The sequence below is a fragment of the Lactuca serriola genome, chromosome 8 (genome assembly GCF_051521515.1).
Source record: "Lactuca serriola cultivar US96UC23 chromosome 8, Lser_US96UC23_V15, whole genome shotgun sequence".
Classification (NCBI taxonomy): domain Eukaryota; kingdom Viridiplantae; phylum Streptophyta; class Magnoliopsida; order Asterales; family Asteraceae; genus Lactuca; species Lactuca serriola.
The window spans coordinates 180804346-180822604 of NC_136415.1; the positions used below are offsets into that span (position 1 = coordinate 180804346).

At 35.5% G+C, this 18259-nt stretch overlaps 2 protein-coding genes across 2 annotated transcripts; both read right to left on the reverse strand.

Moving 5' to 3' along the window:
- Positions 1-3379: 3379 nt before the first annotated feature.
- LOC145067651 (uncharacterized) lies at positions 3380-4851 on the reverse strand. Its single transcript, XM_079014741.1, has 2 exons — positions 4764-4851; positions 3380-3747 (listed from the first exon to the last, which is right to left on the reverse strand). The coding sequence occupies exons 1-2, from the start codon at positions 4849-4851 to the stop codon at positions 3380-3382; spliced, it is 456 nt and encodes a 151-aa protein (XP_078870867.1).
- Positions 4852-15288: 10437 nt separating this feature from the next.
- LOC145067652 (uncharacterized) lies at positions 15289-18259 on the reverse strand. The gene is made up of 7 exons (XM_079014742.1): positions 18254-18259; positions 17959-18098; positions 17730-17850; positions 17552-17626; positions 17113-17200; positions 16571-16936; positions 15289-15308 (listed from the first exon to the last, which is right to left on the reverse strand). The coding sequence occupies exons 1-7, from the start codon at positions 18257-18259 to the stop codon at positions 15289-15291; spliced, it is 816 nt and encodes a 271-aa protein (XP_078870868.1).

An 18259-nucleotide genomic window follows, 5' to 3' on the forward strand; every position in this document is an offset into this window, starting at 1 on the left:
CCAACTCCAAATCATGGGTGGGATGCCTTATCTCGTGAGGCTTCAATTGCCTCGATGCACATGCTATCACATGCCCCCTCTACATCAACACAACACCTCTCCCTGATATAGATGCATCACAGTAAACTACGAAGTCCTCCACTCCTTCTGGAAGGGCTAACACTAAGGCTTCGCATAATCTCTAGCGAAGTGTCTCGAATGAGGCCTGCTGCTCAGGCCGCCAAACAAAAGTAATACCCTTCCTGGTCAATCTGGTAAGAGGAACGACAATCTTGGAGAAATTCCTGATAAATATGCGGTAGTAGCCTGCCAGGCCAAGAAAACTTCTGATCTCGGATGTGGACCTCGACACCTCCTATCACATAACTGCCTCAATCTTGGCCGGGTCGACCAAGATCCCATTCTGATTAACGAGGTGTCCTAAGAACTGGACCTCTCGTAACCAGAAATCAGATTTGGAGAATTTGGCATAAAGTCTCTCTGCCCTCAATATCCCAAGAATATCTTGAATATGCTCATCGTGCTGCTCTCTGGACCTCGAGTACACCAAAATGTCGTCGATGAACATGATCGCCGTCTGATCCAACATGGGCCTACACACCCGGTTTATGAGATCCATGAACGCTGCCAGTGTGTTGGTGAGTCGAAAAGGCATCACTACAAAATCGTAGTGCCCATAATGATTCCTAAAGGCCGTCTTATGAATATCCTCCTCGTAAACTCTCATATGATGATACCCAGATCTCAAGTCAATCTTGGTGAACCAAGATGCCCCCTGCAACTGATCGAATAAATCGTTGATCCTCGGTAGTGGATAACAGTTCTTGACCGTCAGCTTGTTCAACTCCCGGTAATCGATGCACATCCGGTGTGAACCATCCTTTTTCTTGACAAAAAGGATCGGTGCTCCCTACAGTGAGCTACTCGGTCGGATAAAACCCTTCCCCAACAGCTCCTGGAGCTGCGAGGATAACTCCTGCATCTCAGGGAGCAATGCGATAAGGTGCCTTGGCAATATGTGTCGCACATGGAACCAAATCAATCCGGAACTCCACCTGCCTCTCGGGAGGAACACCCGACAATTCCCCGAGGAAAACGTCTGGGAACTCTATAACGCTCTAAAAATTTCAACCAAATTAAACTTTTCATAAACAACCCAGTTTCATTAAGTTATTACAAAAAGGTTTCCAATACAATTATTATCAGAGTCTTTCCAGAACCACATCATAAAACATAATCATGAGGAGCGGTACTATCACGCCTTTGCCTTGCCACAGTCTCTTGCAGAACCTGAAAAAAACATTAAACCACAACTGTAAGCCCGAAAGCTTAGTGAGATACCCCCAAAATACCAACCACATATACCATGCACGCACAACATGCCATATCATAACAGAACACAGAACAACCATGCACTTCGGGTCTACTGTGTGACTGGTCCGCTGCACCGGCCTTCAGTCCACCTGGTCCACCCTCCGAGTCTAGCCATATACATCGAGTCTACAGTTTGATTGGTCTACCCGTACCGGTCCTTCAATCCACCTGGTCCACTCTCTGAGTCTACAGTATGACTGGTCCGCCCGCACTCGGCCTTCAGTCGGCCTGGTCCACTCTCCGAGCCTCGGCACATCTGGTCCGCCCTCTTGGGGCCTACAGCCTATCCGGACTTCTCGCTGGGCCTTCGGGATAACCGGTCCGCCCTGGGTATGTTGGCCTACAGCACAAAGCAGGACCCGTCTCAACCCAACCCCAACCCAACAACCATGTGCACATAAACATTCAATCATATAACAATTCACATCCAATCAAACCGATCTAGCAGATCACATAGCATAACATCATCCTAACCAGGATACCGACCTAACCGGTCACTAGCATAAACCATCCTAACTACCAGGATGCAACATAGCAAATAAATAACATAACAACGATACCCGGATCACAATCCAATAAAGGGCCGGCCTTGGTGCCATAGACCCTGTCGATATAGTGAGGATAACTCACCTGCAACTGTTGACTGAAGAGATAAGACCAAGTTGCTCCGACCACTGACACGATCTCCACCACTAGCCAACACCAAAACACTGAACTCAAAAACAATTGCCAATAATTACCAAAATGCCCCTGAAAGTCAACTGGTCAACCCTTGGTCAAAGTCAAAGTCAATCCTCCGGACCGACTCTACTCGCCGAGTCAACCCACTGACTCGTCGAGTCCCCATGCTCAGAACTTCCCAATCCGCGACTCAACTCGCCGAGTCACCCCGAGACTCGCCGAGTCCCACAACTCTGAGTCCCCTCGCACTCAACTCACCGAGTCCTCCCTTGACTCACCGATTCACAGCTCAACCAGAAGAAGGTTAGGACCTCACGACCAGACTCGCCGAGTCCAAGGCTATCTTCAACCAACTCACCGAGTTGTTCTTCCAACTCGTCGAGTTCCTGCCCATCTTCAAGCAACTCGCCGAGTACACCCTTGTGACTCGCCGAGTACCCCTAGATCTTAATCCATATAGAAGCTTTCCAGGCCATGCAGATGATCCAAACCATATATCTACCCTTCTACAACCCATCCATCACGTAAAGTGGCAAACTTTACGTGAATCCAAAGAGATCTAAGCATAAAACACTCTAGGTTTAGGGTTTGGGACAAGATGGCTTCACCAACCACGCAAGAACAGGGACTTTCATGCACTCTAGACCTTCTCCATTCCAGATCTGAGGTAGCAACCTCAGATCTAACCTCCAAACTCAAAATATCACAAGCTACGCTTTCCAAAAACTCCAAAATGATGAATCTAGAAGAATAAAAGCCCAAACAACGAAATAATACCTCAAAAGAAAGCTCCAACAGAAGAGAAATCCGAATCCTTGCAAAGCCCCTTGCTCCAAGCCTCTTAACTCTTCAAGATCCCTTCCAAAATCTCTTCTCCAAGGTTCAATTGCTCTCAAATCACTGACAAACATGCATTAGGGTTTTATGGACTTCAAGAGAGGGTAAAGAGGCTGGGGAGAGGGTATAATGTCCTTTATATAGGGCTCATCCCTCGAAATTAGGGTTTTCTCCACACAGCACCAACTCGCCGAGTCCAGCCGCCGACTCGCCGAGTTGGCCACTTTACACGCGACCAGAATCACGACCCTACTCGCCGAGTCCACCCATGGACTCGCTGAGTTGCCCATTCACATTTTCACTTTGAACCCTGAACTTGCACTCCTGAACTCAGGATGTTACAAACTCGCACACTATCGGAACCTCAGAGATAGATCTCGGCCTCTTAGTGGCAACTAGCGTATCCATCACGTACGCTAAAAAGCCCATACATTCCTGTCGTAAACTCTGTTTCGCCCTAACAGCAGAACAGAATGTTGATCCAGATCTAGTCCCCTTGCCATACACAGTAAACACTCCCCCCACTAAGGTCTCGTATGGTCACCATTTGACGCTCATAGTCAATCATAGCTCCAAACCGGATCAACCAGTCCATGCCCAGTATGACACAAACATCACCCATCGCTATTGGCACCAGATCTATCTGGAACTCAACACCGAAAATCTCCAATAAACATCCCTGGAATACATCGATGGCAAAAACTACATGCTCTTCGGCTATAGAAACCCTTATTGGTCGACTCAACGCCTCACGTCTGACAATAACGTGACGACTAAAGGATAGAGACACAAAGGATTGACTCGCACCCGAGTCAAATAACACCAAAGTAGGCACATAACCCACAAGAAAAGTACCTATATACAACACAATATACGCATAAAAAATCTCAAAATAACAGGAATAAGGAAATACGTACCAGCCACGACATCAGGTGTTGCGCGGGCCTCCTTCGCAGTCAGCTGAAAAGCTCTCCCACAAGCTCTCAGGGTCTCGGCCTTCACCAGCTGACTATCAGTAGCACGTAAAGCAGCAGGAGAAAAACCTTGGGCTGATCCCTAAGTGAGCTGAGGGCACTGCGCCTTCCGATGGCCGGTCTGGTTGTAGTGAAAGCAAACTACAAATCCCTTAGAACAATCCTTCGCCATATGTCCCTCTTTGCCACACTTGTTGCAAATCCCTGCCTGACATGATCCCTCATGACTCTTTCCACACTTGCCACAAGTGCGGCCCTTCTGGCCCCCAACTCTCGTATCAGCGGGCATTGCCCGCTTTGTTACCGGTCGCGACTGTACCGATCTCCTATCTCTACCCCGAGACTCCTCCTCCTCTCCGGTCTGTAATTTTAGCTCAATCTCCCTCCTCCTGGAAATGGTATGAAGCTCAGCCAATGTCTAGTATGACGATTTCGCCACAAACTCCTGAATATCCCTCCTCAAGATGCTCAAATACCGAATCACACGTGCTTGCTCGGTATACACGTGCTCAGGGCAAAACAACGCCCTCCTATGAAACATCCTCGTAATCTCTGTCATAGTTTTTGTCTTCTGCTTGAGAGACAGAAACTCCTGGGCTAACTGTTCCCTCTCCACCTGGGGAACATACTCATCTTGGAACAACTGTGTAAACCTCTCCCATGTTACTGTAACATGGTTTGTAGGAGTAAAACTAGTAGTCACGAACTTCCACCAGTCCTTCGCTCCCAAGCGAAGCTGGTTCAGTGCAAATCGAACCCTCATGTGATCTGGGCATGAACACGTATAGAAACATCCCTCATTGTTATAGATCCATCTCATGGCATCAATCGGATCCCGTGTCCCGTCAAACTCTGGTGGCTTCGTGTTTTTGAACTCCCAGAACAACAACGAGTCACCTCCCTGTGGCCTAGCAACAACTACGACAGCAGCAACAACTGCCTCCGTAACAGCGGTGTATCGCTCGTTGAATGTCTCAATCAACATGGTCTTAAATGACCCGAACATCTCTGGTATGACCTCTTAGATAGCTGCGACCACCTCCTCATGAATGGTCCTGCAAATCTCCTCATCACTGAAACTGTTGCTCTCGGGGTTGTGACGTGTACCCACCATAATATGTTTGAAACACAACACATAAAATCACCAGAGCCTCGTTCGAACATACTCACACTCGATTCCCATCCCTACATGCTCCTTAGTATCCTAAGGATTCTTACTTGGGTCCCATACAGATCCGGTGCTTTCAGTAGTACGAGTCAAATACTACCTTCCACACCAACCCATAATCACCCCAAGTCGTCCTCCCATGATCCTAATTCACAAGTACTCTATCTCTCACTAGTATTAGGATAATCTCTCAGTAGACTCCTCCTATGCCCATCTAGGTATCTCTCCTAGATTACTCAAATTCTCTCTAAAGGTTCCCGTTATGTCTCTCCCTACTCAATACACATACAAAGCAAATACCAGATAAAATCAATCAATAGCATACCCTAGGCTAAGGCATCATGAATCAGGAAACTCTAGCCCTAATTTCTGAAGTACCTAGCCTATTCTAAAGCTTGTAGCTATAATATCTCATAAATATCTCATAATATAAACAATTATTGGTATTTTGGGAAATCACTGTTCGGGCTCTGGTTGATTGTACACACTACTCCATCTCGTTTTCTCTTTAAAACTCTTACTCATTTTAGAAAAATTAATTTTCATTTATAAATTTTTCTCAATCCCTCAATTTGAGTCCAAACATACCCAAGAGTACATTCGAATCCCTCAAACCAAGGCTTTGATACCAACTTGTAACACCGTAAATTTTCAAACAAAATTTTTATTTTCAAAACCACATACTTCTCAATATCATATTTCCAAAACCACAATTGTCAAATACACAAATTCATAAATAGTTTGATAAAATCTAGGATCCTCAAAAACATAAACTCCATCTCATGTGTACAATCAAGCTGGCACCTTCCCATGATCCTGAGAAGTACCTGAAACACATAACACATAACACGGTAAGCACAAAGCTTAGTGAGTTCCCCAAAACAACACACATCTCATTAGCCTCTCATGGCTATATCTCATAAAGACCCTCCGGTCCATGTGACTCGGTGAGGACCCTCCGGTCTCACAACTCGGGTTGGACCCTCCGGTCCTAACTCAATAAAGCTCGGAACAATACACAACATAAATCACAAAGGCATAATGCAGGATCTCAAAATTCTCAATATAAGCATAAAAAGACCATTTGGTCACACAATGTCACCACTCATGGGAAGTATAGTGAGAAGACTCACCTCATAAGTAAGCAAGAAATCCTTGTAACCCTCGAACGATCTAATCCTCGCCTACACGTCATAATCATCTCTAATTAACCCTTATCACCTCAACCTAAATAAGTTGAGCTAAACGCTTTCTCTAAACCTTGGAAAGGATAAAAGATCATTTTACCCCTCCATGGTCTCCAATCACTATCTTGACCAAACCCTAAAAGTCAAAAGAAGTCAACAGTCCCTGTTGACCCAACTTGTCGAGTGCATCTATATGACTCGTCATTTTCCCTTGTTTCCTCATAAATGTTGTGAAAATACAACTTAACTCGTCGATTTGTCTCATTAACTCACTGAGTTACACATGTTCAGACTCGTCGGGGAAAATCCTAACCGACTCGTCGAGTCTCTTCAGACCATTTCCTCAATCAGACGTTTTTAGGTAGAAAACATGTCTCATACTCTGAATCTAGCCTTCTAAGGCTCACTTATCATGTAAAGCTGGAAGCTTTACGTTCATTCATGGCATCTAGGGCTCAAAATGAAAAAACAAGCTCCATAAAGGGTTTCATGCATGGAGACTTTCCCAAAGCTTGATAAAGCTTGGATATTTGGGCTCATGGGCCCTCTTTTTGTCCAGATTTGGAGTCTCAACTCCATGACAATCTCCAGCAATCCAGGAACCACAAAATAAAGGGAAAAAGCCCTAAAACTCTCTAGAAAGAGATCTATCAAAAGAAATGCTCAAGGTGGTAGCTTTTTACCTCCAAACTAAAGTTAGCACAGAGAAACACTTGATCCACAAGCCTCTTCTCGTTCCAAAGCTTGATGCTCTTCACTCTTCTTTCAAATATGCACAAAAACACCCAAAGTTAGCTCCCCTCTCTCTCTCTCTCTCTCACACACACACAAATGGATACACATGATTAGGGTTTTTCACATAGGGTTAGAATGGTAAGGGAGGCAGAAATAAGAGCTTAAGGTCCTTTAAATAGGACACAAACCCTGAAAATTAGGGTTTTATCACTCAACTCCTACTCATCGAGTCGGGGTCCTCTAACTCGCCGAGTAGACTCTAAAATCCTTCGACCATAATATTCTCTACTCGGCGAGTTGGCGCTTCCAACTCATCGAATTGCCCTGTCAAAAGAATAAAATAATTAAATATCATACCTGGGAGTCGGGATGTTACAACATAGAGAAGACCGCATTTCGGACTGGCTATGGTCATTACAAGTTCGTGGTGATGCCATTTGGGATCACCAATGCGCCTTCAGTATTTATAGACTTGATGAATCGGGTGTGCAGGCTGATGCTTGATCGATCAATTATTGTTTTTATTGATGATATCTTGGTGTATTCCAAGACCAGAGAGCAACATGAGGAGCACCTTCAAGAGCTTTTAGGAGTGTTGAAGCGAGAATGGTTGTATGCCAAGTTCGCGAAGTGTGAGTTTTGGTTAGGAGAAGTCCAGTTCCTGGGACATCTCGTTAACCAGAATGAGATTTTGGTCTGTCTAGCCAAAATTGAGATTGTGATACAGTGGGAGGTTCTGAAGTCTCCCTCAGAGATTAGAAGTTTCTTAGGTTTATCAGGATATTACTGGAGACTCGTCTAGGATTTTTCCAAGATTGTTGTACCTCTCACTCGTCTAACAAGGAAGGGCGTGGATTTTCGATGGGGCCAGAAGCAGCAGGCGGCACTTGAGACGCTTATAGAGTTTTCCTACAACAACAACTATCACTCTAACATTGGTGCACCGCCCTTAGACCATCTCCAACCCATCTTTATTCCCCCCCCCCCCATAAATGTAGTAAAAAATAGGGTAAATAACGTTTCATCTCCAACCCTACTCCATTTTCTACCCTATTTTTACCCCAAAAACTATATTACTATAATATTCCATTTTTATAACTTATATATATTGTCAAATACATCCATTTACTAATTATATTTTAACAAATATATATTATATTTTTTCATTACAAAAATATTACAAATTATATTATCATAAATAAAATGTTTATATATAATAAATTTATTATAATAATTATTTTATTATAAATAAATATTAAATAAATAAGATTATATTTATATTAAATATATCAAGATCACGATCAGATTTGATTATTATATTTTACAAATTATGTTACCGTCTATCAAGTCTTTAGTATATATTTAATTTTTTTATATGAATTCGATAAATAACTTTTAAACTCTATATTTATGATTAATTAATATAAATTAGCATATAACATGATACTACAAATATTAAATATTGCATTTAAATTATAATTTATAGATAAAATTAAACTAGAAATGTGTAAAATAAAAATAAGAGGGACTAAAATTGGCAATCAAAACTTCAACTCCATTTTTGGAGATATAAATAGTATTCCCCCAAATATGGAGGAATACTATTCATATCTCCAAAAATAGAGATGAAAATGGGGTAGGGTTGGAGGAGAATTGGGGGGGGGGGGGGGGTGGAGTTTGGGGGTGGGTTGGAGACGCCTTTAGAGCTTCTGTATGGTCGGAGATGTTGTACCCCAGTTTGTTGGGGGGAGGTTGGTCACAGGGTCATGGGGAGGTCTGAGGTGGTCCTCCGGACTACAAAGCTCATCCAGCAAATCAGGCAGAGATTGTAGACACCTCAGAGTCGGCAAAAGACCTATGTCGATAGGTGCTGATCGGAGTTGGAGTTCAAGGTTGGGGTTGGGCGTACGCTATGGTATGCGGGGCGTACGAGGTTAACACCCTGTTTCTGGTCTAGACTTGAGTACGCTGGGCGTACTCAACTGAGTTGACTTGATTGACTTTTTGACTTTGACCAGGATTTGACCAAGTTTGACCTAAGGGTATTTTGGGTATTTTGAGTTGTAGTTAAGATTTGTCACTATTTGATGTATATGCGACTGGTAGAGCTAATATTTGGAGTAGTGACATGTTTAGTTATCTATTCAGACTGAGAAGTGAGTTTTTCTTCACTGTACTTATGGGTCGAAGGCATCAATGCGGACCCACTGAGTTATGTATCCTGGTTTAGAGGATGTTGCTATGTTGTAGTGATCTGTTAGATCGGTGTCCTGGTATATAGGATGTTATTATTCTGTAGTGATTTATAGATCTGCATGTTTGTCTGATGACTGGTTATATGATTATCTGTTTATGGATATCTATTATTTGTTATGTATATGTCGACATGGTATGGTGGGGTTGAGACTATATTGCTTTGTGCTGTCGGTCAACAAACCGGGGCATTCCAACCAAAAGTTTGTGGGTCGGGGCATTCCCACCGGAAGGTTATGAGCCAGGGGTAATCCAACCACGAGGTTGTGGACCCAGTTTGTATTAGGCAATCCAACTGAAAGGTTGTGGGCTAGGTGTAATCCAACCAAGAGGATGTGGACCAAGTATCTGTTTGGTTATATGTTTGTGTGGTGGTACCTTGGGGAAACTCACTAAGCTTTGACTTACAGTTTTGATTTATTATTTCAGGTACTTCAAGTGATCGTGATAAGGTGAATGCATGATCGTGCACATCCTTTAGATTTTCTGTTACTGGATTTTGGGATACTCTAATTTATTAATTATATTTTTGAAACAATGTTTTTGTAAACAATTATTGTCTTGAGGTTGTTTTGAAAAAATAATTTTTTTTTCTGATTTTTGGAATGTTACAACGGCTATCAAGATGGTAAATTACTTTCCCTCTATATTTGCCAATTTTTTTTTCTTAAATGGGTCCAAACATAAAACAATGGATGCACATTAATATTTCACATTTGGCCATTTTATTTTTTCTTTTAACCCCGTAACTTACATCTCAATTTCTAATATATATTTTTTATTTTAGAAAAGTTATTTTTTTGACTTTTATTATATATCATATATAAATTTGTATATTAAAAATGAGGGTTTTCCATTAATTTGATAAAAAAATATTAATGATTTTTTACTAATAATTGATGTATTTAAATTTATTATTTTATTATAAGACTTATTATAATCTTAGTATAAGATTTTCCGTGTGAGAAAAGGTATTATCTTACATCTATTTTGTTGTATTTATCAATAAAATTTTCTTTTATATATATATATATATATATATATATATATATATATATATATATATATATATATATATATATATATACTAGTTTATAACCCGTGGGAACCACGATTATAAAATTAATCAAACTTTTATAATAAAAACTCAAAATTATTAATAAGTTATTTTAAATAAATTATTAATTTAAGAGATATTTTTATTAGTTATGTGAAATTATAATCATTGATTCAAATAAATATATAAAATTAATTTTTAATATATATTAGATATTTTTTTATTTGTGAAGTAATGAAAACAATAATTTAAAATTTAAAATTTAAAATAGAATCACATTAATGAGGAGGTCTAATAAATTTAAAATGGAAAACTAATAGATTGACAAGTGGCAACATATTTATTAAAATGTCTAATATGATGACACATGGCAAAAGAGCTACTATTTTATTAGTATAGGGATATATATATATATATATATATATATATATATATATATTCTTTTTAAAGTAAAAACAATAATAAAAAGTTACAAAAAAGTTATCTATATGAAAAAAAAACGTTTGTGAAACAAATAATATCGATGTTGTTAATCACAAACATGACACAGATAACTCTTCTGTCAAAAAAAATATGTGTCTAACATAAATTTACTCAACACAAATTTAGGGGTGTTCGTTTGGATGGATCGGTTCGATCCGATCCAATTAAGTAAATCCAAATTGATTTCGGTTTTCAAAATATGGATCCGAATAATCCAAACTAAATTCAAATCCGATCCGATCCGATCCAATTACTTTTTAAAAACTAAAACATTTTAAAATGACATATAATTATAATATTATCCAATTTTTATGGAAGAAGCAAAAAAAAATATTTAATTGTGATTTAAAATTTATAAACTACTAAGAATGTATATTATAGTTTAATATTTAATAGATAAAGAACTTGTAAGAGAAAATGCATATTAATGTTTTTTATTAGATGAAACTTTTTGAAATTATTTGAAAAAATAAATTATAAAATTAATAAATAGTTATAATTATATTAAAAATAAATAAATAAATAATAAATTGTTATTCGGTTTTATTGGATTATTCAGTTCATATTTTATAAACCAAAACCAATCTGAAATCAAAAATAGTAATTCAGTTTTATTGAAAACCAATCCAAAAATCTGAATATCCGAACCAAATAGTCAAATCCAATTTGTCCAATTGGACAATTCGGTTTTATCCAAATAATGAACAGTCCTACACAAATTTATAAAACACAAACAGGACACAAATTGTAAAATGCGTTTTGAGTATGAAATACAATCAAAACATGTAATTGATTTGTATGACACAAATTGTAAAACATGTTTTGGGTATGAAAAACCGTAAATTTTTTTAACAAATTAATGAAATTCCCCTCGTGTGTATGTGTGTGTGTGTATATATATATATATATATATATATATACATATATATATATATATATATATATATATAGGGTTAGGTTATTTTGTTTTCACTATCTATTGTGTGCATGTATGACTGATTCTGGATCAATCATTTTAGTTATTTTAAGAAAGTAATTAATGCATATTACATGTTGAAGATATAATAGGTATTAATTACATTTTCAGCATTTAATATGCATTAATTACTTTCTTAAAATAACTAAAATGATTGGTCCAGAATCAATCATACGGGCACACAATAGATAGTGAAAACATTTGAACCTAACTCTCTCTCTCTCTCTCTCTCTATATATATATATATATATATATATATATATATATATATATATATATAGGTTTAGATTCAATGGAAAATGATTAATTAGGACAACATATGCTGGAACCAATGATCAAGTGACATGTGTCCATTTCTTTATTCATAAACAATGTACTATGAAAGTTATTTATGTAGTTATTCCAAAGTGATGTGTTGTCATGTTTTTATTGGTTCCAATATGTGTTGCCCTAATTCTTTATTTTCCATATAACATTTCCCTATATATATATATATATATATATATATATATATATATATATATATATATATATATATATATATAAATAAAAGTCGAAGAACATTTCTAAAATAAAAAATATAAGAAAATGAGATATAAGTTGTGAGGTTAAAATGAAAAATAAAATGGCCAAATGTGAAATATTAATGTGCATCCATTGTTTTTTAGTTGGTCCCATTTAAAAAAAAAAAACGAGTGGCAAATATATCGGAAAGTAATTTAATCAGTTTCGATCTTGACTACCATGAATGTCATATTTATATGACATATTTATAAGAAATTATAATACAAATTTGATTTTAAAATAAAATAAAAACTATTTTCATAACGGATATTTTGTTTCGTATAAAAAGAATACTGTAAGATTAAATTAAATAAAACAATCCGTTAAACCGACATAATGAAATATTGGAAAATAAAAAAAATATATATTTTCTTAAAAAAAACTTCAAGTTTGGATCAGATTTAGGAAAAGTAAAACCTTATATTTAGTTGATGACCGTTTTACCATAAACAATTATCAGTTTGTGTTGGGTTAATTGTTAATAAAAATAATATTAAAATTTAATTGAATATAACATGAATATATAATTTTTTTTTGGAAAAACTTCTTTTAAAATGTTACATAAATTACGATTAAATATTTTTAATACCAAATTATATAGTATCTGGATTAAAGAGGTCAAAAAGTAAACTTTAAAAAATAAAAAATAAATAAATAATAGATTAATATAAGTTAGAGGACTTCAATTATTTTTCATGTGGACCCTTCTAAAAGAACCTATTTTTACAAATAGATTTAAAACCAATCTATTTTTGGAAATGGTCTCCTAAATCAATCAAATTTTATAAAAAAAACTCCAAAACTATCAAATATATAACAATTTTATTCATCGGTTAAATAGTTAGAATTATAACAAAATAAAAAACAAGATAATTTTTTCAAAATAATTTGAAATAAAAAATAAGGTGTCAAAAATGAACTTTTATGTAAACTTAACATCATTTGTCATTTTTGTTACAAAACATGATTAATATTATTACTTTGTAAGTGTCCACTTTTCTTCAAACTCCTTGCTTAGTTAAAAAAAATCTATAATATATGAAATTAATTTTCGTTTTCTTAAACAACATACATAATTAATTTTTATCAAACTTGAATTAAAAGCCTATGACAAGAACCAAAATGAGATATGACTTATACATTTGCCGTTGACTAATAAACCAAAAAATCGAATTGACATCAGACCAAAACCAGGTCTGTATATATTGGTTATGTTATGGGTTATATAGAGTTTTTTAAAAGGCAGTTATCGATTACGTTCTCAGTTCTAGAGTTTTCACAAAAATCAATTCTCCTGTATCACATCGAAAGCAAACCGGTCTATTAATTTATAAAAGAGATACATATTTGAAACAACATATTTTTTAATTATATTTATGTTTTTTAATTATAAATCTAGAAACCTGTAAATTTATATTTAGTTCAGTATCCAATATAGGATCTGAAACTACTTTATAACCGTTACCAGACAAATACCGGTCAAGTTTATATTGGTGTAGTTTTCGATTCCTTTGATTTTATATCTTTTTGGCGCCATTTCACGTCAACGGTTTAAAAACAAGTTATCGTTTCTCCGGTATAGTTAACCACCAACCGCCACAAATAACCGTCACCGGAATACCTATAAATACAACTTCCATTTCAATCGTCTCTCTCTGCACTCCCATTCTTTGAATCCAAAAAAGGCTACACACACACAGACAACAATGGTAGATGATGGCAACACCGCCCGTCAACAGGCTGACGCCGGTGGCCATGGAAACGCACGTCCAAACTCATCCACCCCCCCTTCGTCACCCTCCCAACCTCCAAGAAGACCACGCCGTGCCGGAGCCACTACACCGTCAAAGCTTTCCCAGGCGGCATCTTCGTCAACAAATCTTCCACCGCCGCCAACGCCAACTCCAACTCCGCCCACCCCTTCTGCCGACGGGATATTACTAGGTACTGCAAGAAGGCCGGTAATATGCCCGATTTGCAAAAAGGATATGTATCATGAAAAGGCGCTGTGTGGCCACATCCGGTGGCACACGCAGGAGGAGAGACTGGCGGCAAGCAGGGATATTGCCCGGGCGCTTTCTGCCAACGTTGTTTCTGGGCAAAGAGGCGATGGAGAACAAGGGCCGTCTAAACGGTTCAAACTGCCGGATCTTAACGAGCCACCACCGTCGGAGGACTGATCATGATTTACTTTTTGGGGGCTAACATGTGTGTGTAGCCTTGTTAAAATAATACTATATGCATGGGAGATGCATATGTAGTCTTTGTTTTTTATTATTAGTTTAATAATGTGGCCAAAACTCTATTATATATTATATTGTGTATATGATATATGATCTAGGCCATGTAATGCTACATCACATCAAGGATATTATTCCTTGAATTTGATTTATATATTTGTTTGCTTTATATATGTTTTCGTCTTCTTCGATATTGTTATTTCGTATATATATCGATTGTTTTAATGCAGGATTTTGACTATGAAAATCAGAATGTGGAGAAGTTGATGATCATTTATCTTGAATACACCGGATAAGACAACTTGGTAGAAGAAGTGTAAGAAACTTTAATTTCCTTAGTTATTAATTATTTGTTAATTGTCTTGAAATTTTTTCTGATAAGGATATTGTAGGCATCTTAATTATTAGCAATATATTTTTTTATTGATTTGTTGATTACAACATTTTAATTTATATATATTCTTATCAACTCATTGTTTTTTCTAAAATAATATCCGATTTAACATTGCTTTACAAAACAATCCTCGCTTCTTTAATAAGATATATTTTTAAAATATAGTGTCCTTAAAAAAAAGTACAATGCTATATAATATGGTAGATTGTCAAATAATTATATATGTTTTAAATAAGAAAAAACATTATTTAGAAACATTTGGATTGAATTAGATTAAAACCAGATTTAGTGAAAACATTATTTAAAGAGAAAATGTTAAAAACCCACAAGACAATCGAAAAAGAAACATACTATGATTTTTGCGCCTACAAACACCTTTCCATTTCTAAAACATTTAATATACAAGAGGTTATTTTTAGTAAAATGTCTCTAATAAGTTGTGTATTTTTTAATAAAATCATTTATTAAAAGCTAGGAGTATTCATATAAATTTGATAAGTTTGTTTTCAATAAACGAGAGAACTTTTTAGTATGTATTAATTATGAAAAGTCTCCAAAATTAATATAGTAATTTTCCCAATTATCAAACCATTATAAATTACATTTTTCGACATTTACCATTGAACAAGTAAACATTTTAATTTTTCGTCATTTTCCCTTAAATAAATAAACTAGGTTTAAAATTTCAAGATGTAATTTTGCTCTTCAAAAAAAAAAAAATTTGCTCTTCAAAAGTGTAGAATTTTTTACCCGCGTAGTATTGAAATTTAAACTTTTTTACAAAAGGATCGATTAAGGCTTAACAAAGATGATCCAATTCATTACTCAAGAGTGTTAAAATTACATTTTGGGTTCAATGTTTTATGCATAAGTGATAAGTGTTTGTAAAAAATAATCGTTAATTTTTAAATATATAAAATTAGTCTACAGGCTAAAAGCTAAAAATAATTATTTAATGTTAGCTTTAAGGATTTTTGTTTGTGAATGTTGTGAAAGGAATTTTTTTCGAACTTTTTTTTTTTTAAAACTAAAGGTTAAAACCTCTCAAATTAACTACGCGAAAACATGCAAATATATATATACTTATGAAAGACTTGACGAGTCAATTGAGAATGTGATCGATTGTGATGCTTTCAATAATGGTAATTAATGTAATTTGTAAACTACATTATATGTTTTAAAACTAGGTTAAAATCTATGAAATCCTTATAATTTTAAATAGAATTAAAAAAATTAATTATGTTATAAATTGTAAGTATTTAATTACAAATGTAAGTCTGTCTATTTTATAAAAGTCATGATTTTATATAATGCAACATACGTTTGAGTAATGACAAAAAAAAAACCAAAAAAAACATCGAAATTGATTTGATATAAAACAAACAAAATATGTCGGTAATGAAATTAACATAAAAAAATACAATACATAATTATAAATAAATAAATTAATTAATATGATAGATAAAGTGTGATTTCCTAAAAATGACTAAAAGATGCTACAAAAAAGTTAGGTTATAAATTGCGAAAACTTCCTTATAAACAACATTAGAAGTTTTATTTGTGAGTATATACCATCTTTATTTAAAATTAATAATTTTAATTCCTCTCTGTTTTGAACTCTAGATAAGGCAACATATAATTGCTCACTTGAAAAAACTGGATCTTTGATAAACAAATCAACATTCGATAATGATTGTCCTTGACTCTTATTAATAGTCATTGCAAAACATTCGGCCAAAGGAAACCGTCTTCTTGTATATTTGAAGGGACTCAAAGAAGCATTAACAATATTCTGTCTGCTGCCACCTGGAACAATAGGTAGAATCTGTCTGAAATTTCCTCCAAAGACAAAAACTTTCCCTCCAAAAGGAATATTTGAAATGGTAGAATTTTCACACCTTAGTACATCATTCAAAGTTCGATCTAAAGCTTCAAATGCATGCTTATGGACCATAGGTGCTTCATCCCAAATTATCAAAGAGGTTTTTCTTAATAAGCTAGCCAGCTCACCATCTGGATTTATTTTACAGACAAAATCCTCAGTAAGTTCAAATGGAAGTATAAATCGAGAGTGTGTTGTTCTACCACTGGACAATAATAACGAAGCAATACCGCTTGAAGCAACATTTAAAACAATATGACCATCAGATCTAATTGCTGCAGATATTGTCTTCCTAGAAAAGTTTTACCTGTTCCACCATAACCATAAACGAAGAAGTCACCTCCTTTATTTTCTTTAACAACAATCATGATGTCAAAGGAAAATGTGATGTTGCTCTTTTGTTAATGCAAGAAACATACGATCAAACTCATTCTTTATATCGGGAATGTCGTAATCTAGCTCCTCGGTGATAATTCGATTGTTTGAAGAAGAAACTAATTCAACGTCTGGGTAAGGCATCTTTGTAAACATTTTGAGAGTGGAGTTCTTCGAAGTGAAATTTGTTCTATTTCGAACAAAGTTAAGTTCTTAAGTTCATCTTTAGTAAGTGATAAGTTTGAACCAGAATTTTAAATTAATTATAAAATATAAAATACAATATTTAATAATATTTTTAATTATTATTTAATGGGTGTTGAATAATAAAAAAATTATTTTAAATAAAAATGAAGAATTTTTTTTAATACCTGGAGATTTGAATCTTTGTCATTGGTTATATAGAATTCCATCTGCCAAATATTCTCATGTTTCCCAAACGGCCTCTGGTTTAGACATACTGTTACATATCAATAATGTAGCAAATAAGAAGCATAGATAAAAACCAGATCCAGAATGGCTTGCTTCTTTAATTACATCGATGTATACCTTGTCATCATCTAATAGCCCAAGTGCATAACAAACATCTCTAAAAGAAGAATATGTTTTGCCATTTACCGTGCGAATTTCATCAAACGACGTCGGACCTTTAACTTTATTTAGAAGAATCCTTAAGAAATAAGCTTCACCAAGATTAGGTGAAACCGAATGAGTTCTACTAATGACTTTTCATACTTTCCTTCGCTTGCAAAACCTACCATTTAATTTCCAAACAAACTTTGTAGGAAATTCAACATATATAAGTTCTCGTGCTTCACTATTAATTGAATTACACTCCATCCAAGATGTGAACTTTGAAGCAGCAACAAAAGATTTGTCCAAAACATCCTTAATATCATCGTCTTTGCCATATACAATCTATTGTTGATTAGGAAGATGAAAAAATAGTCTTACCACAGAAGGATACATGTAATGAACATCATATTTAAAAATTTGCCATGATGCTTCACATGTAGATAAATATCTTTAATCGTAATATTCAGCTATTTCATCGACTGCATCATTATTTTTACATTCAT

Excerpts from the sequence above, each read along its gene's own strand:
- LOC145067651 (XM_079014741.1), bottom strand. The coding sequence starts at position 4,851 with ATGTTGATTGAGACATTCAACGAGCGATACACCGCTGTTACGGAGGCA. Across the intron at positions 3,748-4,763 it reads TGTTGCTAGGCCACAGGGAG|GTACTTTTCTTGTGGGTTAT; the intron begins GTGACTCGTTGT and ends TGTTGTATATAG.
- LOC145067652 (XM_079014742.1), bottom strand. Across the intron at positions 17,201-17,551 it reads ACAAAGATTCAAATCTCCAG|AGCAACATCACATTTTCCTT; the intron begins GTATTAAAAAAA and ends CATTAACAAAAG. Across the intron at positions 16,937-17,112 it reads TTATGGTTATGGTGGAACAG|ATGGTGAGCTGGCTAGCTTA; the intron begins GTAAAACTTTTC and ends AAATAAATCCAG.